Here is a 23,366-nt window from a genome sequence, read left to right as displayed (position 1 = left end):
GAAAATTTAGTAACATTCTTACACTTAGTGGGAGGATATGTAGTCAGTTAACGGAGAAACAAAATTGAGTTTGATTGTACTGAAGTCACTCAAACAGAATAATTACTCGCATTGCACAGGAAGTGGGAAGGGAGCAGTTGCGACATTCACAGTGAGAACCGTCTCGGGATTCGCTAGATGGTGCTGCATCCTGTTCTTACCGAACAAGAGCAGTCTGGTGGTCGTGAAATGTGTGGCTTACTTCCCTTCACTGGACTCGCCCTTTGTCAGGCTACAGTGTGACGTTTATTGCTGGAAATTTTTTTATGCTTCAGAACTGACAGGAAGTGTCCATTTAAACAGCTAGTAATTGAGTTCCTTTCTTCTCAAGGTTTCCCATTCGTTTGTTGGAGGCATCTGAACAGTACAGAAATTGTTGTTTGGTTGCAGGTGCTGGAAAACTTAGTTGAGAAGTGCTCCAGAATACGCACACTACGGATATCGAACGAACTGCTGAAGTCTGAGAAATTTTCGGAGGCAGTGTCATGCCTACAGGACCTCCGTGCGCTGGAGGTGGCAATGAACTTAAAGGAACCCATTCCTGTGCTGCGACCTTTGGGTGACGGGTGCCCGCGACTAGCAGAGGTTGACTTTGGGTACACAACTTTTGATATGGATGATTTGAAATACTTCTTGAACGCCAAGAGGAACACCATTAAGTGCATACGCATAAATTCGGAGGCAGTGATTGGAAAACGGTGAGTATTTTACCTCTCCTCATATGATTTTCTGTCTTCTCGTAGACTTTTGGTTCACACAAAGTCAGTCTTTTCACACTGCACAATACGTACCTCGAGGTTTCCTGTTCGGTAATTGGACATTTAACACATTTTATTCTTGTATACTGATTAAATACAAAACGTGAAGACCTATAAATGAGGCATTTGGAACAAGTGATGCAAGTCCATAAAAAGTGTTTCAGATGAGATGTCCAAGTTGTTTGATGCCCCATCTATTGTCTACCATTCAGCCACAATATTAGCTGCTAATGGCAATGGTGAGCACAGCATGAGGCTATGGAATGTACATGAACTGCTTAATCAACGAGTAATTCACAGCAGCGCTAGTGGTGTTGATACAAAGCGGAGGAATGGCAACGATAAACAAAGCAAACATTGCATTATATGTACAACAGTTGCCGAAGTTGACATTTCGTCAGAAAGGAGCCCAAGGAATTCATCAGAGTGAGAAAGAAGTGGTAGTTCTGCAAGGTGAGTCAATGGAATGTGCAGTGTCGCATACACTAGACTGTGCGGGTAACGTACGTGAGGAGTACAATGATGACAATACGTGCCTAACAAGTGAAACTGAATTGAAACAGTTGTCAAGGTATGTAGTGTATCATACTTGTCAGACAAGAAGCCACAAATCCCGTCTCCAGTTAAAGGTAGTAAAGGACAATTGTTGTCTTAGGAGCAAGAACTAACATAATTATGTACATGGATGATCATCCACAGCATAATAAAATTAACAGTTCTGAATAGATTTTGAGTAAGCCTGCAGCAATATTACCATTTAGTGTATAAGATAAACAATGGATATTCAAGGGAGGACAAGGTGCACTTGTTACATAAACTGGTGTTTGTGCATTTCAAGGATGCTTGATACAATTTACAGGATGTGCACAATAGTTACCTTTTGCACTATGCACATCAAATACATGTAACATACATTACAATGATTTCAATAGTCTGGGAATTCTGACATTGCCCTCACAGTATATATTTTCTTTAATGTAGTTTGTTGTTAGCAATATTAGCTTATTTCCAAGAGTTAGCAGCTTTCACTCAGTTAATACTAGGCAAAAATCAAATCCGCATGTGGAATGCACTTCCTTGACGCTTGTTCAGAAAGGAGTGCAGTATTCTGCTGCATCCATTTTCAATAAGCTACCACAAGAACTCAAAAATCTTTGCAGTAGCCCAATCGAGGAGCTCCTGGAAGAGCTGAAAAATTAAGCAAATTCCAGTTTTACAGTGTTGATTTTCTTTATTTAAACTTACGACTTGTCACCTGAATATGTTTTGTATATTTCATTTTATCTGTTTCTACTATCATGTTATAATTTCACGTATTGGCTCGTTCCATGACCATGGAGACTTCTCCTTAATTTGGTCCCACGGAACAATAAATAAATAAATCAAGGGAAGCATTGTATAGTTGCATAACTTCAAACAGTGCTTCAGAATTGGAAGACATAAGACAACGGAATTTGAAACAGAGCGTCAGCTTGATGGTGCACAGCAAGGATCAGGCAAAAATTTGTAGATGAGATAAACAAACTCATCCCATTGTCCAGTAAGGAATTTGTTTTTGACTCTGAGCACTAACTTCCAAGCAACTTCAAATAGTGAAGGACAAACACTTCTTCAAAGTTCTGGGTTTTCCGTACCAGTGACAGACATTCTGTCCATCGTGTCCAGTGTCTCGACCGTGCCGTAAAGCAGAAGTGATATTCTGCCATATTTACCACAGCGACCGGCTTTAGGGTTTCGTGTGTTGGAACATACTTCTGCTGCATACCGTGTTTCAAGTGATGGAATGTGTGCAATTCATACTGACAATTAACACCTCGTACTCTCATACATTGGTTTTAGTGTTAGACATTATTACAAAAATAGCAGTGCAAAATGTGTACCAATGTCTACCAACTACCTCATTAAAAAGTGTCTGGAACTCACATGCTCACTGCATTCAGCAAGCATTAAACAATGAGCATATTGGTGAGACAGGATCGTCTGTTTGCTGCCGCCCATGTATACGCTACTGTCAACGAGTCGGAGATGACAGAATCGACATTACGTTGTGCCTGGTTCAACTAACTGATGTAACCTGTTAAAACTGAAACAAAATGAGTGACAAAAATGACACTGTTGCACAGCTAGAAATTTCAGACAAGGTCTGCCATACACTTAGACAAAAAAAAGCGTGTAAAATGACACAATCCCAAGATGTTACGGCCTCCGCCATCAATAGGGATTACTGACTGACAGTTTCCGATAAACTCGGGGCTTTGAATCGTGGCCTGGACACAGTTAAACAACATACAGACATGCCAACTGTCCTGATTTAAGCAGGAGACTCCTGATTTTTCCTTCTTCCTCCCGATCTCCCAACCGTGAAGACCAATCTCCCGATTTTCAGAGCAGTTTCAATACTATCCTTACTATTTGAAAATCCTGCCCCTTCAATGTGTTGGTGGATGACAGTGTATGGCTGCTACTTGTCTATGTTAACTTGGAAGATTCGTGCGATGGCTGTCGGGAGCGGCAGTAGGCGTAGCTCGCGCTTCGTATCTACAAGGAAGTAAGGAACTTATTGTTGGCAGCGTTCGGGGACAAATGAATATCTTTCAACCAGTGCCAATTTCCTCCACTTCTGGTAGCATCAGTGCAATCGTAAAGTTATTGTGGACAAGGAGTAGTCGATAGTTGTTCCAAGTGAAGTGATTAGTGTTGTTCTTTCTACAAGGAAGTGTTGCCAACTTGGGGATTTTCCTAAATTTAGGGGGAATTAAGCTGCCTGGGGGAAATTAGAGGGACAAATGTTTCAGGGGGGGGGGGGGGGAATATTTAGGGTTACTCCCTGCCCCTCCACTCGACAATTTCATTGTTGACTCCCTTTTACCACCCCCCCCCCCCTCCTCCCCTCCCCTGCCTGCTCGCTTACCCGACAGTGTGACAAATTATTTAGGGGAATTTGAAGTGCAATATAGGGGAAACGGTGCACCAGGGTTGGCATCATTGCTACATGACCATTTTCTAGAACATAGTACCATTGTGTTCTTGGTTCTGCTGCATGATTTGTGTACTCTGTAGTAGTTGTTGGCTGCGTATCATGGAGGTATTGATTACTTTTTGTGCAGGATGGCGAAGAAATACGATGCAGTGTTCAGAAACGTATATAAGGAAGAGTTTCCATGTTTAAGTGAATCGAGGAAGGGACAAATGTACGCCTTTTGTAGTGTATGTAGATGTGACTTTTCTGTGGCTCGTGGTGGGAAATGCGGCATTCTTAAACATGTGCAAACTAAAAATCACAAGGAGAGTGTCCATTGTGTAGAATGGAACCAGAAACTTAACTTCTTGTGTAAACCCCAAAATGTAGATTCTGTGACAAATGCCGAGGCTTTATTTAACTCATTTATTGTAGAGAATAACTTGACTATAAACTGTGCCGACCACGCTGGGCCTTTGCTTTGCAAAATGTTTCCCGATTCTGAAATTGCGAAACAATATGGGTGTGCCAGGTACAGGTACTGAATTATTACAACTTTCTTAGGGATGTGTTGTAATTCACAATAGTACAGTGCTAAAATTCTCTTGATTTTTCACTTTTGAAAGTTGTCATGTCTGAACATATTACTGACAAGTGAGACAAGTGATGATCCCACACCACACAAGAAGATGCCGTCATTTCACAATTTTACTCTGGGCCCCACGACAGTAATAAATGGTACGTGAAGCGACACTCACCCGTGTGCTGGTATGGCAGCCGCTTTGGTGCGTGACCTACAAAGTGCATGTGTTTACTCAGTTGTAAATGGTTTCTTGTATTATGCATGGTAGGCCACAACAAAAGTTTACAAGCAGCTACTGGTCAACACATGAAACAGTGCAAATGGGGTCAACAATAACAACGCAAAACACATTTATAAGAAAGTAGGGTGTCTGTTATTTTGAGCATGTTCAAAAGAACTAACACCCTCTATTCATATAATTGATTTGCCTCAATGAGCAATGAATCCACCACAGTTACATTCGCCCTCCTGTGGCAATCTCAAAGCAGCAGGCATGGAGGACATGGATCATACTAGTGTTTGTAAAGAGTCCCAGTGCTTGTACATAAATAACAGACAGTTGCATTGTAAGTACCTTGTGTACTGTTGTTCTGCTGTGAGCACTTTACAGCCAATGCAGGAGCAACAGGGATGGACTTTTTAGCATACAGGTTACTAACCTTAGCTAATAGTTCACCTGTATCCTCTTACAGCGAATGTAAAAATATAGTGGACTCTAGTTTCTGTCGACCATTAGAATGGACTTTTTCCCTGGCTGATGTGTCTGAACCTATATTAGGCACCAATTTCTTACACCATTTCAGATTGGAAATTGATTAATGTGCACCTTTGGATGGGGACCAAAATAGACAATGGGCAATTGCTTCTCCCTGAGCTTTAGTTCCAACTCCAAATTTTACTTTGGTTTCTTTTACTGCTTGCCCAATGTACACATTGAATGACATTGGAAACTGGCTACAACCCTGTCTCACTCCCGTTCTCAACCACTGCTTCCCTTTCATGCCCCTCGACTCTTATAACTGCCATCTGTTTACCGCACAAATTATAGCCTTTTGCTCTACATTCTACTCGTGCTGTCTTTAGGACTTGAGAGTATTTCAGTCAAAACTGTCAAAAGCTTTCTCAAAGTTTACAGATGCTATAAACGTAGGTTTGCCATTCCTTAATGTGTCTTCTATGACAAGTCGTAGGGTTGGTATTGCCTTGCGTGTTGCAGTTGCTAAATTTCTCCGTAATCCAAACTGATCTTCCCCAAGGTCGGCTTCTACAAGTTTTTCCATTCGTCTATAAAGAATTTGTGTTAGTATTTTGCTGATAGTTCGGTTATTTTCAGAACTGTCAGCCCTGCTTTCTTCGGAATTGGTATTATTATATTCTTAAAGTCGGAGTGTATTTCACCTATCTCATACATCTTGCTCACCAGATGGAAGAATTTCGTCATGGCTGCTTCTCCCAAGGCTGTCGGTAGTTCTAACAGAATGTTGTCTACTCCCTGGGTCTTGTTTCGACTTAGGTCTTTCAGTGCTCTGTCAAATTCTTCATGCAGTATCATGTCTCCCATCTTGTCTTCATGTACATCCTCTCTCAGTTCTCCAGTATTACCTTCAAGTTCATCTCCGTTGTACAGACACTTGTATATTCCTTACACATTTGGCTTCCCCTCTTTGGTTAGGACTGGTTTTCCATCTGAGCTCCTTATATTCATACAACTGCTTCTTTTCTCTGTAGTTCTCTTTAATTTTCATGCAGGCAGTATCCATCTTTCTCCTTTTGAAATATGCTTCTAAATCTTTACATTTGTCCTCATAGTCATTCTCACTTAGCCATTTTGCACTTTTTATCAATCTAATCTTTTATATGTTTGTTTTCCCTTTCGCCTGCTTCATTTGCAGCATTTTTATATTTTCTCCATTCATTAATTAAATTCTACATCTTCTGTATTATCCAAAGATTTCTGCTAGTCCTTGTCTTTTTACCTATTTGAACCTCTGCTGCCTTCACTATTTCATCTCTCAAATCTACCCGTTTGTCTTTGACGGTATTCATTTTCCCTGTTCTAGTTAGTCATTGCATAATGCTCCCTCTGAAACTCTCAACAACCTGTGGTTCGTTCAATGTATCCTAGTTCTATCTCCTTCATTTCCCAATCAATTGTAGCCAGAGTGCACATCTGCCCCTGCAAATATCTTACAATTTAAAATCTGGTTCCTAAATCTGTCTTACCATTATATAATCAATCTAAAACTGTCCAGCGTGTCCAGGTCTCTTTCATGCATACTACTATCTTTTTTGATTGTTGGAACAAGTGTTAATGACCATGAAGTTATGTTCTGTGCAAAATTCTACCAGACAGCTTTCTCTTTCATTCCTTTCCCCAAGCCTGTATTCATCTACAATTTTTCTTCTCTTCTTTTTCCTGCCATAGAATTCCAGTGCCCTATCACAATTAAATTTATATATCCCATAACCATCTGAATAATTTCTTTTATGTCGTCATACATTGCTTTTATCTCTCCATCACCTTTTGAGGTAACTGGCAGATAAACTTGTACTCCTGTAGTGGGTGTTGGCTCTGTCTATCTTGGCTACAGTAATGTGTTCACCATGCTGTACACTATACCTTACCTGCATTTACTTTCTTATTAATTATTAAACCTACTCCTTTGTTAACCGTATTTGGTTTTGTATTTATAACCCCGTACTTACCTGACCACAAGTCGTTTTCCTGCTGCCACCAAACTTCACTAATTCCCAAGATATCTAACTTCAACCTGTCCAGTTCCCTTTCTAAATTTTCTGAACTGGCTGCACGATTAAGGGATCTTGACATTCCACACTCTGATCTGTAGAAGTTTTGTTTCTCATGATCATATCCTCCTGAATAGCCCCCACCCCAAGATTCAAATGGAGGACTGTTTTTCCTCTGGAATATTTTATCCAAGCAGATAACATCATCATTTAACCGTACAATAAAGCTGCATGGCCCTTGGAAATATTTACAGCTGTTATTTCCTCATGCTGTCAGCCATTTGCCGTACCAACACAGTAAGGCTATTTCAATTAATGTTACAAGGCCAGATCAGTCATTCATCCATACTGTTGTGCTGCAACTACTGAAAAGGCTGGTGCCCCTCATCGGGAACCACAAATTTGTATGGCCTCTCAACAGATACTTCTCCACTGTGGTCGCACCTGCGGTACGGCTCTCTGTATCACTGAGGCACGAAACCACCCCACTGACGGCAAAGTCCACAGTTTGTGGACGATTGAACGAGCATTTAGTAAGCAAAATCCACCCTGTCTTCATTCGTGGCTGCCTGCGGTAGTGGCGAACAGAAGCACTAGCTGTTCCGGAATTTGTTGGCACTCGCACGTGTCGCGCCATCTCGGCTAATGCAGCTGTGGACGTGCTTACTCGGCAACCTGCAACATCGCGGCACATCGACTGTCTCTCTATCGGTACTGTCTCGGCTGCCTCTGGTGTTAGCAGCTCAGGGCAGCGGGTTTTCAGAGCACTCATTGTTATCATAGTGTGCACCCCGGTAAATGTCTCTGCACCTAGTGTGCAATGTCGGTCCGTGGTCAACACACTGACATCATCATCCTCTCCCTATAACGTCTGCTGTACTGACACTTTAAACATGCAGCTATTATGCTGTGTAGCTATGACTTCTGTCTTGCGGTCATACTGTATGTAACACCACCAGTCCTTCCTTGTTGCCATTCCATGTTGCATATTGACCTGCTTCGCTCGCCTTCTGCTGTACTGAGGAAAGACTTCTTGTAGTGTGCGTACTGTAAGACCTTCGGTACACACACCATCAGATTATTTGACTTGTTGCTCTAACGAAGTAGGTGAGTGTCAGCAATATGTCTCGTGGTCTTATCGTGGCGTGTTTATCTTCTGCAGTCAGACGATAGAAATGCCACTTGCATGCTTAGAGTAGCAGAGTGACGGTGGCCAACTTTAAACAGAACTTGATTAATTTTCACACACATTTATTAAAATAATAACAAGCATAAAAATTACTTAACTTGGTTCTGGATGCTATTTACGTTTGACAATCAGAAGTTCCTTTGGTATTGGTACGTTAATCTTATTCTCACATATATCTCGGATACTTCACAAATGTCTATACATTTATCTTCATGGCTATGTACAGGAATATGGTAATCTTATTAGGCGCAGACTGAATCTTGACTATAGACTGGTACAGACAAATGTAGAACTTGTACAGACTGGTGCAGACAAATGCAGACTGACTAATCGGAGGTCTGTACACTCGTTATAATACCTTGCGCGTTCATGTATCACTGCGCGAGTGTGATCCACGAGGAGAAAAGCTTCTACGTAAGCAGCAATCTCATTGGCGGATCGGTGGAAGCAGAATTTGGTCCGTCTCTATGGCAGCGCCATCTCATAGTACGGAGACGGACGAGTGCTGCGCCTGCGCTGTTTTTCACATTTCTTCATATATCGACAATACATTTCACATGGACACAATGAAGACAGATTAATCTTGCCTCCCCACGTCCAATCACCAGCACAGTTTCGAAACGATTTCCCACCTTCACAGATCTTCATCATCCCTTTCCAGTAAGATTAACAGGAACCACAGATACAAAAGTCTTTGATCTAAAGATCATGGAGTATCACTCATATCAATATTTGTTGCTCTAGTGGGAAAGTTGTGCACACGCTGACTACGCGGAACTATGTGCACAACACTTCTAAATTTCTGCTCCATTCCCAAGCTTATTATTTCGAATCATTTCAGTGTTACAAAATGACAACAGCAGGCACTGTATGGTACGAGCTGAATTTGTTTTTTCTGGGGTGTCTAATGCCACCATGTCCTGTAATATAATTTAGATATTTTTGAATAACTGTTGTAACAAAAGAACAATCACAATTCTGTCTGTGTGCACAGTGTGTAGAATTCATTAAGATAACTTGCAGGGCACAGGTACTAGGTCTGTGTGTTGACACTGTATGCTATGAGGTCATTATTTGAGAATAATACTCTGCTGCTTGTCCTGAAACAAAATGGGGTACGATTTCATTGAGAGGGTGCATAGATTTTGAAAATATTGAAGAGCAATATATTAATTTCCATCCAACAAAATCATCAATAATGCGGTTCTGTTGTGCTGTTCAAATAAGGTAATCAGGTATAAATAAAATTCCTTCAAATGAAACGCCAATTCAAACCACCACAGTATATATTCTCTCACTCTTGAATAAGTATAAAACAATTTTTCACATTTCTTCATATATCGACAATACATTTCACATGGACACAATGAAGACAGATTAATCTTGCCTCCCCACGTCCGATCGCCAGCACAGTTTCGAAACGATTTCCCACCTTCGCAGATCTTTGTCATCCCTTTCCAGTAAGATTAACAGGAACCAAAGATACAAAAGTCTTTGATCTAAAGATCATGGAGTATCATTCATATCAATATTTGTTCATAGATGATGCATAAGTAGAATAGTTCACGTTAAAAGATTGCATTTTATTAAGTTTGAATGGTAATTAGTTTTAGAAGCAGTAAATTATAATGAGTTTGTTACAGTCCTTTGTGTGTTGAAAATACCAAAATTATCTCTTGGTAACTGATAAGTGAAAACATAATTAGTCACATATGGTTATCAGTGTTTCATCCTTGTAACTCGAAAGTACAAAGACGTAGCCTTTCAGAAAGGAAGATTAATAAACATGGCATAAGAAGAATGGGACCCAAACCATCAAAATAAATCAATAAATTCACACTAACAAAATATGCCTAGCCAATTTTACAAAATATTATAGGAACAAAAGGTGTACATTAGTTACACCCATACCACCGTCCACTATACACCCGAGTCACACAGGTATAGGCTTGTTGTAAGTCATGACTCTCACCATTATTGATGTCTAATGTATAGTAATATACAGGGTAATTTTTTCCACTGTGTACAAACTGTAGGGATTGATCGGTGAGAGAATATGGAACAAAAAAGGCCTAATGAATTTATGTCCGGAAATGCATGATTTCCTGCTAGAGACCATGTATTCAGTCATATTTGTTACAGAGACTGCAGTCTAATACATGCAGTACTGTGCAGCCACAGTTACAGTATGCATGGTTTCCTCCTAGAGGGTTGTACTGTTCCTCGGACATTGCTCCCTAGTGCCCTCTCCTGCCATAGTAATTGGTAATGTTGTGTCCAGTTCACTTCTGTTGCTGACTCACATTATATTGGATGTGATACAGCGTTGTACACAATGGTGGAGAGCTTGCCAACACAGTGCTTTCTTATGGAAAGGCAAATGCCAATGGGGTGCAGGCAGCAAGATTGTATCAGGAGACCTATCCCCGCCAACAACCACCACAGCATTCAATGTTTGTAACAGTGTTTCACTGTTTGTCTGAGACAGGGTCATTTCAGGAAGCAGGGAATCGTGAAGGGCGTACCTGAAATGTTCAGACACCAGACTTGGAGGAAAATGTGACTAAAGCTGTGGAAGGCGGCTGCCGTGTCAGTACCAGGCAGTTGACCTGCCAATACGGGATAAGCCAGACAACTGTGTGGAACACACTCCACGACAGTTATTACTACTGTTATTACTTACAGCATGTGCAGGGCTTACAAGTGTAAGACTTTCTGCATTGAGAGCAGTTTTCTCACTGGTTTCTTCACCAGGCAACCACGATTCCAGTATTTGTGTCATCCATTGTATTCACAGATGAGGCCATCTTTACACAGAGTGGTATCTTCAACTTTCATAACAGTCATATGTTGGATAGTATGCAGTACCCCACGGTATGGTGACACTGAATCATCAGCGTCAGTGCATCCAGAATGTGTGGGCAAGGGTAATTGGCGACCATATGTTGGGACCGGTCTTCCTTCCGTGTCGTCTAATAGGCTGGAAGCATCAGAGTTCCTTGCGGGTTACTTTGCCTCCCATGCTGGAAAAACTGCCATCGATGGTTCGAAGGGTTATGTGGCTGCTACATGATGGTGCTCCAGCCCACTTCACCATTAGCGTCCGGACACATCTCGATCGTGTCTTCCCTGGATGATGGATCGGATGAGGGGGTCCAGTTGTGGGGCCTGGTCGTTCACTGGATCTCAACCCGTGCATCTACATCTACATCTACATCGATACTCTGCATATCACATTTAAGTGCCTGGCAGAGGGTTTGTCGAACCACCTTCACAATTCTCTACTTTTCCAATCACGTATAGCGCATGGAAAGAATGAACACCTATATCTTTCCATCCATTATTTTATCATAATGTTCGTTTCTCTCTATGTAGGTTGGTGTCAACAAAATATTTTCGCATTCAGAGGAGAAAATTGGTGATTGGAATTTTGCAAGAATATTTCTCCGCAGCAAAACACGCCTTTGTTTTAGTGATGCCCATTCCAAATCCTGTATCATTTCAGTGACTCTCTCTTCACTATTTCACGATAATACAAAATGTGCTGCCCTTCTTGGAACTTTATCTATGTCCTCCCTCAATCCTATCTGGTAAGAATCTCAAGCCGCACAGCAGTATTCTATAAGAGGGTGGACAAGCGTAGCGTAAGCGGTCTCCTTAGTAGATCTGCTACATTTTCTAATTTTCCTGCCAATAAAACGCAGTCTCTGGTTAGCCTTCCCCACAACATTTTCTGTGTGTTCCTTCCAATTTAAGTTGTTTGTAATTGTAATTCCTAGGTACTTAGTGGAATTTATGGCCTTTACATTTGACTGATTTATCGTGTAATGGGTTACTTTTAGCACTCATGTGGATGACTTCTCACTTTTCGTTATTTAGGGTCAATTGCCAATTTTCGCACCATACAGATATTTTTTATAAATTGTTTTGCAATTTGTTTTGATCTTCTGGTGACTTTACTGGTCGATAAATGACAGCATCCTGTGCCAACAACCTAAGATTGTCTCCAAGTGGTTTATAGAGATAAGGAGCAGCAAAGGGTCTATAACACTACCATGGGGAATGTCAGAAATCACTTCTGTTTTACTCGATGACTTTCCATCAGTTACTACGAGCTGTGACCTCTCTGACAGAAAATCACAAATCCAGTCACATAGCTGAGACAATATTCCATAAACATACAATTTCACTACAATCTGCTTGTGTGGTACAGTGTCAAAAGCCTTCTGGAAATCCAGAAAATATGGAATCCATCTGAAATTCCTTGTCAGTAGCACTCAACACTTCGTGCGAGTAAAGATCTAGTTGTGTTTTACAAGAACGAAGTTTTTTAAATCCGTGTTGGCTGTGTCTTAATGCACCTTCCGCCCCACCCCCCCCCCCCTCCCCCTCTGAAGTTATTCGTAATGTTTGAACACAACATATGTTCCATCCTGCTGCATATCGACGTTAATGATATGGGCCTGTAATTTAGTGGCTTACTCCTACTACCTTTCTTGAATATTGGCGCGACCTCCTCAACTTTCCAGTCATCGGGTATGGAGCTTTCGTCGAGCGATTGGTTGTATATGATTGTTAAGCTATTGCATCAGCATACTCTGAAAGGAATCTAATTGGTATACACTCTTGACCAGAAGATTTGCTTTTATGAAGTGATTTAAGTTGGTTCAATACTCTGAGGTCATCTACTTCTGCATTACTCAAGTTGGCACTGTTCTTGGTTCGAATTCTGGAATATTTACTTTGTATTCTTCAGTGGAGGAATTTTGGTAGACTGTGTTTCGTAACTCTGCTTTGGCAGCACTGTCTTCAATACTATCTCCATTGCCCTCGTGCAGGGAAGGCATTGATTGTGTCTTAGCACTAGCATACTTCACATACGACCAGAATCTCTTTGGATTTTCTGTCAGGTTTGGAGACAGAGTTTTGTTGTGAAAACTATTATAAGCAACTCGCATTGAAGACCACACTAAATTTCGAGCTTCTGTAAAAGATTGACGATCTTGGAGACTTTGCACCTGTTTAAATTTGGCATGTTTTTTTCGTTGCTTCTGCAAGAGTGTTTGACTCGTTTTGTGTGCCGAGGAAGATCAGCTCTGCCGTTTGTTAATTTTTCATATAAATCTCTCAATTGGTGCTGATACTACTTCTTTGAATTCAAGCCACATCTGGTCTCCACTTACACTGTTAACTTGGAAGGAGTGGAGATTTTTGTCTCAGGAAGAAGTCGAGTTAATTTTTATCTGCTTTTTTGAATAGGTATATTTTTCCTTTATTTTTGGAGGCTTTGGGGGTTATAATATTCAGTCTCTAGACGACGACCCTGTGTCACTGATCCTTGCATAAGTTTTGACGCTCGTTATTAACTGAGTATTATTTATTGCTAAAAGGTGAAGTGCGTTTTCACAACCATTTACTATTCGCGTGGGCTCATGAACTAACTGCTCGAAGTAATTTTCAGAGAATGCATTTAGGACAATTTCAGATGATGTTTTATGCACACCTTCCGGAATTAAACATGTATTTTCACCAACATATCGAGGGTAAATTAAAGTCACCACCAATCATAATTGTATGAGTCAGGTACGTGTTTCAAATGAAACTCAAGTTTTCTATGAACCTTTCAGCAATTGTACCATCTGAGTTGGGAGGTCGGTAGAAGGATCCAGTTATTATTTTATTCCAGTTGCCAACAATGACCTTTGCCCATACAAATTTACAGGAACTATCTACTTCAATTTCATGACAAGATAAACTACTTCTAACAGCTGAACTTATTTCCGGCTTTAGCCAGCTTTCAGTGCCTATGACAATTTGAGCATCAGAGCTTTCTATTAGTGCCTTGAGCTCTGGTACTTTCCTAACACAGCTGCAACAGTTTACAGCTGTTATACTGATGATTCCTGTATCTATGTTCTTTGGGTATTCGGCCTGCACTCTTTGTGACTGGTGCCCTTTTTGTGTTTTCCGAGACCCTCTAACCTAAAAATCTGCCCAGTCCACGCCACACAGCCCCTGCTGCCCATGTAGCCGCCTCCTACGTATAGCAGACACTTGACCTAGTCAGCAGAACCAGAAACCCAACCACCCTACGGCGCAAGTCGAAGAGTCTGCAGCCTACACGGTCGCAGAATTGTCTGAGCCTCTGATTCAGACCCCCCACTTGGCTCTGTGCCAGAGGTCCACAATCGGTCCTGTCGACTATGCCGCAAATGGTCAGCTCTGCTTTCGTCTCACAAGCAATACATAGCCTTTACCACTTCTGTTAGCTGCTCAAAACCAGAGAGAATTCCTTCAGATCCGAAGCAACACACATAATTGGTACCAACGTGACCCACCACCTGCAGTTGGCTGCACCCTGTGCTCTTCATGGCATCTGGAAAGACATTCTTGGCAGCCACGTCCCTAAGGGGGCCCCATAACGTGCCTAACGTTGAAGCTCCCAACTATCAATAATCTCACCCTCTGTGACTGCTCGGATCTTGCAGGCTGAGAGGTTTTCTCTGAAACAGGACAGGCGACAGCATCTGGTCGAGCGACAGTTTCAGTCACAGACAGCACCTGGAACCTGCTCGTCAGGCTAATGCGGGAGGTCTTACGTGCGGTCCCACGGGAAGTCTTTCTCTGCCTGCTATGCCCCGAGGTGACCTCCCACTCGACCACGGGTGAGGGGTCAACCTAAGTGCGAGCAGTAACTGGGCTGGCCACAGGTGAGGACCGATCGGAGGACTCAGATGTGCTGGAAATCTGTTGGATCCCCCCGGCTGGTGCACAGTAGTGGTGCCCATCGACTGGAGCTTCAAGCTGTGTAACTGAAGCCATCACAGCCTGGAGTTGACAGCGAAGTGTCACCAACTCGGCTCGCATCCACACACAACAATCAGTCTCTATCCATACTAAAGACTGTGGGAAACGAAACTACCCCAATAAACAGACTATCAGCATGTGCTGCAGAACTCTATTATAGATACTGATGAAAACACAGGAACTATGTCTAATAAATTAGATTAATATGCAGAGATTCAATAGCCTAACTACCGAAGCATGCAGGTGAAACTAAATAATTCACTCCTGATTACGAACTTGTAATGTGTCACAAAATCGGTTTACTTTCCGACACAAATGAAAATGTGAGAACTGTGGCTATTAGATATTAAATTAACATGCAGAAACTCAAGAAACTAAACTATCAAAAGTACACAGATTAAATTGTGCAATTCGCTCCTGGTTAGGAACTCGTAAAAGTCACAAAATTGGTTTCTTCCCTGTTGCTGCGTCTGTCTTGCCCAGCTGCTGCTGCCTGCAGTTTCTGGCTGTGGGGCATCTCAAAAGTATCGTGTACGGAGTGCCCATTTCAGATGTAGAGACACTGGAGCAGCATATTCATGTTGCCTTTGACAGTGTTCGGATGCATCCAGGCCGATGTGATCGTTTGGAGACAGAACGTGCTATGGCGCATACATACTTGCGATGAGACACACGAAAACCCTTTTTAGCACATATCGTGACTGTGGCTGCATGGCACAGTGCGTATTAGACCACAGTCTCTGCAACAATGTATGATTGAATAAATGGTCTCTAGCATGGAAACCATGCATTTTTGGACACGAGTTCATTAGACTTTTTTGTTCTGTATCATCTCATCGATCAGTCTTTCACGGTGGAAAAATCACCCTGTAATTGTTGCCAGTCTTGGTGGTCTAGTGGTAAAACTCATGCCTAGAAACTGAAAGGTAGTGAAATCAAATCCCAAAGAACCGTGGTAAATTTAAGTCAGCCTTCAACCTAGTGTTCACCTCTCAACAATTTAAAGATTTATTTATCTGATGTAATTTCATTTTCCTGGAGACATATTGCATCTCAGCTTTATCTTCGACAAGAATAGGAGGTGAAGTTATGAATTAAAATTTGTGCCAAGGCCAGGAATTGAATCTGGGTCTCCTGCTTACTGGACAGATGTGCTATCCACTACACTTTCCTAGCATTGTGGTTAACAGAGCTGCACAGAATACCCAAGTCCAGTGTCTTCCCTAATGCAAACGTAAATTCACTCCTCAGCCCATCTCGATTTTCCTGTTTTTTAACTCATTGATATTGCCAAGGCTCTCTACTGATGTAATTACATGACATCACAGCTCACCTATACCAGGGGTACAGGCAGGATTTCCCCATTATGTACAAAGCTGGGACACTATACAAGTATTAGAGAGCCTTGGCAATACTGACGAATTAAAATGGGGAAAATCAAGACGGGCTGGAGTGTGAATTGAAGTTTGTGTTAGGGAGGGCATTCGACTAGGGTATTCTATGCAGCTTTGTTACCACGATGCCAGGGTGATGTAGCGGATTTCATATCGGCTTAGTAAGCAGGAGACCCAAGTTAAAGTCCCAGCCTTAGCACGAATTTTAATTCATTACTTCAACTCCTATTGTTATCAAAGATTTTAAGATTCTCCAAGAATGACAAATTTTATGTATTCCACATTAAATTTCTTTTTGCTGTAGGATTACTGGGGTATTTTAGGGAGACAAGTCCAATTGCAAGACTTTGTGAGGATCCTATATTCTCACTTATCATAATATTTGGTTATGTTTATCATTTTCTGAATGTATTGTTAAGTTTTACTGCATATCGAGTATTGACAGTCCACAGCAACAACTAGTTAAACCTTGTCTGGAAGTAAAAAATAATCTTTGTCTGCTGACAGAAGTTTGTGATTTATTATTGTTGTCAAGGTGTGTGTGCTGTGCATAATATTTGAGGCCCCCCAGTTGGTCAGCAGCGTTCTTGAGATACAGTTGCATTTAGATGTATGTGTTTTGATATAATTGGAACAAAATTGCATCATTCTCGATAATATCATCAGTCCATTGTTTCCACAACATTTCCATTAAGCTTCAACATGAACAAGTTAATTACAAACATCAAAAGAAAATTATATCATCTCGATTTCGAGAGTTCAGGAACCTGTACAGAAAACTGGAATAGAGATCAACATAAACATCATTTCTGCCCTTTTTATTGCTCATGAAAACCACACATTGCGTGTTGTGCCACCATACAGCGAGACCTTTAGAGGTGGTGGTCCAGATTGCTGTACACATCGGTACCTCTAATACCCAGTAGCACATTCTCTTGCATTGATGCACGCCTGTATTCGTTGTGGCATACTATCCACAAGTTCATCATGGCACTGTCAGTTCAGATTGTCCCACTCCTCAATGGTGATTCGACTTAGATCCCTCAGAGTGGTTAGTGGGTCACGTCGTCCATAAACAGCCCAATTCAATCTGTCGCAGGCATGTTAGATAGGGTTCATGTCTGGAGAACGTGCTGGCCACTCTAGTCGAGCAGTGTTGTTACCTGGAGGAAATCATTCACAAGATGTGCACAAAGGGGGCGCGAACTGTCGTCCACGAAGACAAATGCCACGCCACTATGCTGCCGATATGTTTGCACTGTTGGTCGGAGGATGGCATTTGCGTATTGTACAACCATTACGTCGCCTTCCACGACCACCAGTGACAGTAAGTCGTCCCCACATAATGCCACCCAAAACAGCAGGGAACCTCCACCTTGCTGTGTTCGCTGGACAGTGTGTGTAAGGCGTTCAGCCTGACCGGGTTGCCACCAAACACATCTCTGACAATTGTCTGGTTGAAGGCATATGTGACCCTCATTGGTGAAGAGAACGTGATGGCAATCCTGAGCGGTCCATTAGGCATGTTGTTGGGCCCATCTGTACCATGCTGCATGGTGTCGTGATTGCAAAGATTGACCTGTCCATGGATGTTGGAAGTGAAGTTGCGCATCATGCAGCCTATTGCCTACAGTTTGAGTCGTAACACGACTTCCTGTGGGTACACGAAAAGCATTATTCAACATGGTGACTTTGCTGTCAGGGTTCCTCTGAGCCATAATCCGTAGGTAGCAGCCATCCATTGCAGTAGTAGCCCTCAGGCGGCCTGAACAAGGCATGTAATCGACAGTGCCTGTCTCTCTGTATCTCCTCCAAGTCTATACAACATTGCTTTCGTTTACTCAGAGACGCCTGGACACCTCCCTTGTTGAGAACCCTTCCTGGCACAAAGTAACAATGCGGACGTGATCAAACCATGGTATTGACTGTCTAGGCATGGTTGAACTACAGACAATACAAGCTGTGTATCTCCTACTTGGTGGAACGACTGGAACTAATTGGCTGTCGGACCCTCACTGTTAATCGGCACTTCTCACACATGGTTGTTTACATCTTTGGGCGGGTTTAGTGACATCTCTGGACAGTCAAAGTCTCTGTGTCTGTGATGCAATATCCACAGTCAACATCTATCTTCAGGAGTTCTGGGAAGTGGGGTGATGCAAAACATTTTTCGATGTGTGTAGATGTTTAGCCATATGGGAATTTTCTAAATCAAAGTGTTGTTTGATCTGGCTTTTGAATAAGGAATGATTCCAGTAATAAATAATACATTTTGTGATATGTCATTAATTGTTATCAACCAGTTGGCCTCTGAATATGTCTGCTTGTGTCTGTATATGTGTGGATGGATATGTGTGTGTGTGCGCGCGCGAGTGTATACCCGTCCTTTTTTCCCCCTAAGGTAAGTCTTTCCGCTCCCGGGATTGGAATGACTCCTTACCCTCTCCTTAAAACCCACATCCTTTCATCTTTCCCTCTCCTTCCCTCTTTCCTGACAAAGCAGCCGTTGGTTGCGAAAGCTAGAATTTTGTGTGTATGTTTGTGTTTGTTTGTATGTCTATCGGCCTGCCAGCGCTTTCTTTTGGTAAGTTACATCTTCTTTGTTTTTAAATATATTTTTCCCACGTGGAATGTTTCCATATATATATTTCTGTAATATGCTACCGATGGAACACAAATGGGGAAACAAATGTGCAGGGGAGTAATCTAACACTGTCGCTAACATCTTTGCAGTAGCATGTCAACTTGCATCTGTCAGTTGAGCCTCACAGAACTGTTATTATTATTATTATTATTATTATTATTATTATTATGTAATTAGTATAGAATTGGTTAACAGTGGGTTCACTTTTGATCAAGATTAATATAATAATTATGATCCCATATTTCAGTAGCTAGTGATGTAGTAGTCACATTTGAGTATGGTAATGTTACTATTAAGAATAAGCATAATCAATTTAGAGTTAGAATAAGTGGTGCCTTATCTGTTTTGACTTCTTGAATGTGAACTGTTGTTACACAGGTGTGTCCTACCATTGCTGACAATTTGTGCTGACAGCTTGGAACGGCTGCATCTTTATGATTTAGACTTAAGCCACAGTGAGGTGAGGGAGGCATTTACTGCACTGAGAAGCCTGAAGAACTTGCAAGAACTTGAGATGTGGGTCTGCAGTCCTGAACCGCTTGATAAAATTACTATGGTATTTAAGTAAGTTTATGTGGTGGACACATGCAATTTTCACTAGTGTGTAATCTATACGAGGTGCAATGTCTTAAAATTTCTGTGGTTTCTGTCCAATTAAAGTGGTTCAAATGCGGCACATTTTCATCTGGCTCGTTCCCCAGTGTAGTGGTTAAGAAAAAAAGAAAAGGAAAAAGAGAAGAAAAGAGAAAGAAAAAAAAAGGTTGACTGTGGTGGGAAGAAATGGTGAATAAAAAGGGGGTTTTAAAATCGTAAATGACCGTGAAAAAAGGAAAGAATGAAATGCAAATCGGACTTTTACAGAAAAGCTATAGTTGGGGTGGTCCTTGTGGCGTTTTTGAGCAAAAGTTAAACCAATTTCCACTACAAAACTTACTGAAAAGAAACAGAGAATAACAAAATGTAACTGACAGGGGGAAGTGGCGTAGATAAATCATCCTTTACCAGGTTAACTTGTCTTCTTTCGTGCGGCATCCAGGTCTTCAAAAATCTCCTGCATTTCGGCGTGAAAAGTCTGCTCCGAAATCTTGCAATCGTCCAGGAATCACTAATTTATATCAATTGAAATCATCTTGATAGTGTATGCAATTTAATTTACTTTGCTACTTCCATCCTCCGAATTTCTTAACAACTTCCACAATATGTCTACACATTAAAATCAGATCAAGACTAGCTAAAAAGGTTTTTTTTTTTTTTTTTTAACGTCTTCATCAGATGACGTCTGCCTTAAGCTTCGGCTATCAAGAGACAATTAAGAAACGGATAGAAAAACAAAAAAGAGTATAAATTTTAGTATTTTCCCTGCCGTCGAGCGCTCGTACCACTGCGACGGCACAATTCGTGTCTGAGGGAACGAGTGCAACGCAGCGAAATTCAAAGTCCTCCTACACCAGCCATTGACAAGTAGTAGCTACTGGCCTTTATAGCGCCACTGCTATTGAGCTGTGCTGTGTCACCTTCGCCGCAGAGTAGTCTCTTCCCACTAAACTGAGTCGTCAAGTCATGGGATACCTCGTTTTGGCCTGCGTAGTGCACCGACTCGGTGTGGCAAGGACTCGACAAGTCATTGCAACTCCCCTGCAGAAATATCGAGCCATGCTGCCCACTGGTGGAGGATTTTATAGATGAACTGGCCTCACGATTGCATCCTCTAAATGTTCGATGTGATTCGTGTCGAGTGATCTGGGTGGTCGCTCAAATTGTCCAGAACGTTCCTCAAACCGAACGCGAACAGTTGTGGCCCGGTGACGTGGAGGATTGTCATCCACAAATATTCCATCGTTGTTTGGGACTGTGAAGTCCGTGAATGGCTGCAAATGGTATTCGAGTAGCTAAAACCATTTCCAGAAAATGATCTATTCAGTTTGACCAGAGGACCTAGTCCATTCCACGTAAACACTGCCCACACCATTATGAGGCCACCGTCAGCTCGTGCTGTACCTTTTTGACAATTCGGTTCCGTGGCCTTGTGGGATCTGTGCCTCACTCGAAGCCTACTGTCGGCTCTTACCAGCTGAAATTGGGACTCGTCTGACTGGGTCACCGTTTTCCAATCGTCCGGGGTCCGACTGATACGGTCACGAGCCCACAAAAGCTGTTAGCAAAGGCACTCGCATTGGTTGTCTCCTGCTGTAGCCCATTAATGACACATTTCACCACACTGTCCAAATGGCTACATTAATTGTACATCCCACACCGATTTTTGCAGTTATTTCACACAGTGCTTGTGTATTAGCTCTGAAAACTCTACGCAAACACCACTGCTTTCTGTAGCTACGAAGGCCATCGACCACTGTGTTGTCCTTGGTGAGACGTAATGCGTGAAATTTGGTATTATCAGAAAACTCTTAATACAGTGAATCTTGGAATAAAGTCCCTGAAGCTCTCCAGAATGGAATCTCTCATGTGTCTAGCTCCAACTACCAATTCCGCATTCAGAGTCCGTTAATTCCCATCTTGTGGCCATAATCATGATAGAAACCTTTTGAAATGAATCACTGGAGTACAAATTACAGCTTCACCAATGCACTGCCCTTTTATACTTTGTGCACAAGATAGTACTGTCATTTGTGTATTTGTGAGTCGCTACATCACTCGTCTGCTTTGCTGGCTGGGTTGCATGCTGTATAGAACTGATGGCCACTGTGTATATTGTGTTGTTTTAATTTGTGTACTAGGGTCCGTCCTGTAAATACAGCTTCAAAGGAGGCACACGCTGATATGTGTGAATACTACTCAACCATCAGTTAATAAGTTAAGGTTCCAAAATAGTGACAGAAATTATTCACAGAATAGGAAAAATTGGTAGGAGCTGACCACAGTGAAAGATTGGTTCGGATTCTGGAAAAATGTAGGAACATTTGGGGCAGTACTGATGTGGTGGTGGTGGTGGTGGTGGTGGTGGTGGTGGTCTTCACTCTGAAGACAAGTTTGATTGAGCTCTCCATGCTACTCTATCCTGTACAAGCCTGTTCATCTCCAAGTCACTACTGCAACCTACATCCTTCTGAACCTACTGGCCTCCCTCTACGATTTTTACCCTCCACGCTGCCCTCCAGTACTAAATTGGTGATCCTTTGTTGCCTCAGAATGTGTCCTACCAACCGATCCCTTCTTTTGGTCAAGTTTACCATAAATTTCTCTTCTCCCCAATTCTATTGAGTACCACCTCATTAGTTAAGTGATGTACCAATCTAATCTTTAGCATTCTTCTGTAGTACCACATTTCGAAAGCTTCTATTCTCTTCTTGTCTAAACTATTTACCGTCCATGCTTCACTTCCATACATGGCTTACACCACATAAAAATACTTTCCGAAAAGACTTTCTGACACTTAAATCTATCCTTGACATTAACACATTTCTTTTCGTCAGAAACACTGTTCTTGTCATTGCCAGTCTGCATTTTATATCCTCCCTACTTCGACTATCATCAGTTATTTTTCTTCCCAAATAGCAAAACTCATTTACTACTTTGTGTCCCATTTCCTAATCTAATTCCCTCAGCATCACTTGATTTAATTCGACAACATTCCATTGTCCTTGTTTTGCTTTTGTCGATGCTCATCTTATTCCTCATTTCAAGACACTGTCCATTCCGTTCAACTGCTCTTCCAAGTCCTTTGCTGTCTCTGCCAAAATTTCAATGTCGACAGCAAACATCAAGGTTTTTATTTCATCTCCCTGGACTTAAATTCTTATTCTAAATTTTTCTTTTGTTTCCTTTACTGCTTGTTCAGTATACAGATTGAATAACATAGGGTATAGGCTACAACCCTGTCTCACTCCCTTGTCAACCATTGCTTCCCTTTCATGCACCTCGACTCTCATAACTGCCCTCTGTTTTCTGTACAAATTGTAGATAGCCTTTCGCTCCCTGTATTTTACTCCTGCCACCTTTAGAATGTGAGAGAGAGTATTCCAGTCAACATTGTCGAAAGATTTCTCTTAAGTCCACAAATACTATAAGTGTAGGTTTGCCTTTTCTCAACCTTTTCTTCTGTGATAAGTTGTAGGCTCAATATTGCCTCGCATGTTCCTATGTTTCTCCAGAATCCAAACTGATCTTCCCCGAGGTCGGCTTCTTTCCATTCTTCTGAAAATGATTTGTGTTAGTATTTCTTCTTGAACTTTGAGGGTATTTCCCCTGTCTCATACATCTTGCTCACCAGATGGAAGAGTTTTATTA

At 41.7% G+C, this 23,366-nt stretch overlaps 1 protein-coding gene across 1 annotated transcript in view; it reads left to right on the top strand.

Annotated features, from left to right (window-relative positions):
* Positions 1-23,366, top strand: part of LOC126109433 (uncharacterized) — a 129,144-nt gene that overhangs the window by 68,562 nt on the left and 37,216 nt on the right. Inside the window, exons 2-3 of the mRNA XM_049914465.1 lie at positions 430-737; positions 19,500-19,685. Of these exons, the coding sequence (XP_049770422.1) occupies positions 430-737; positions 19,500-19,685 (494 nt within the window). The remainder of the gene's footprint in view (positions 1-429; positions 738-19,499; positions 19,686-23,366) is intronic.

Source organism: Schistocerca cancellata, chromosome 12 (genome assembly GCF_023864275.1).
Source record: "Schistocerca cancellata isolate TAMUIC-IGC-003103 chromosome 12, iqSchCanc2.1, whole genome shotgun sequence".
Taxonomy (NCBI): Eukaryota; Metazoa; Arthropoda; class Insecta; order Orthoptera; family Acrididae; genus Schistocerca; species Schistocerca cancellata.
The sequence above is the reverse complement of the archived record's forward strand: the minus strand, read 5'-3'. Positions and strand labels throughout refer to the sequence as shown.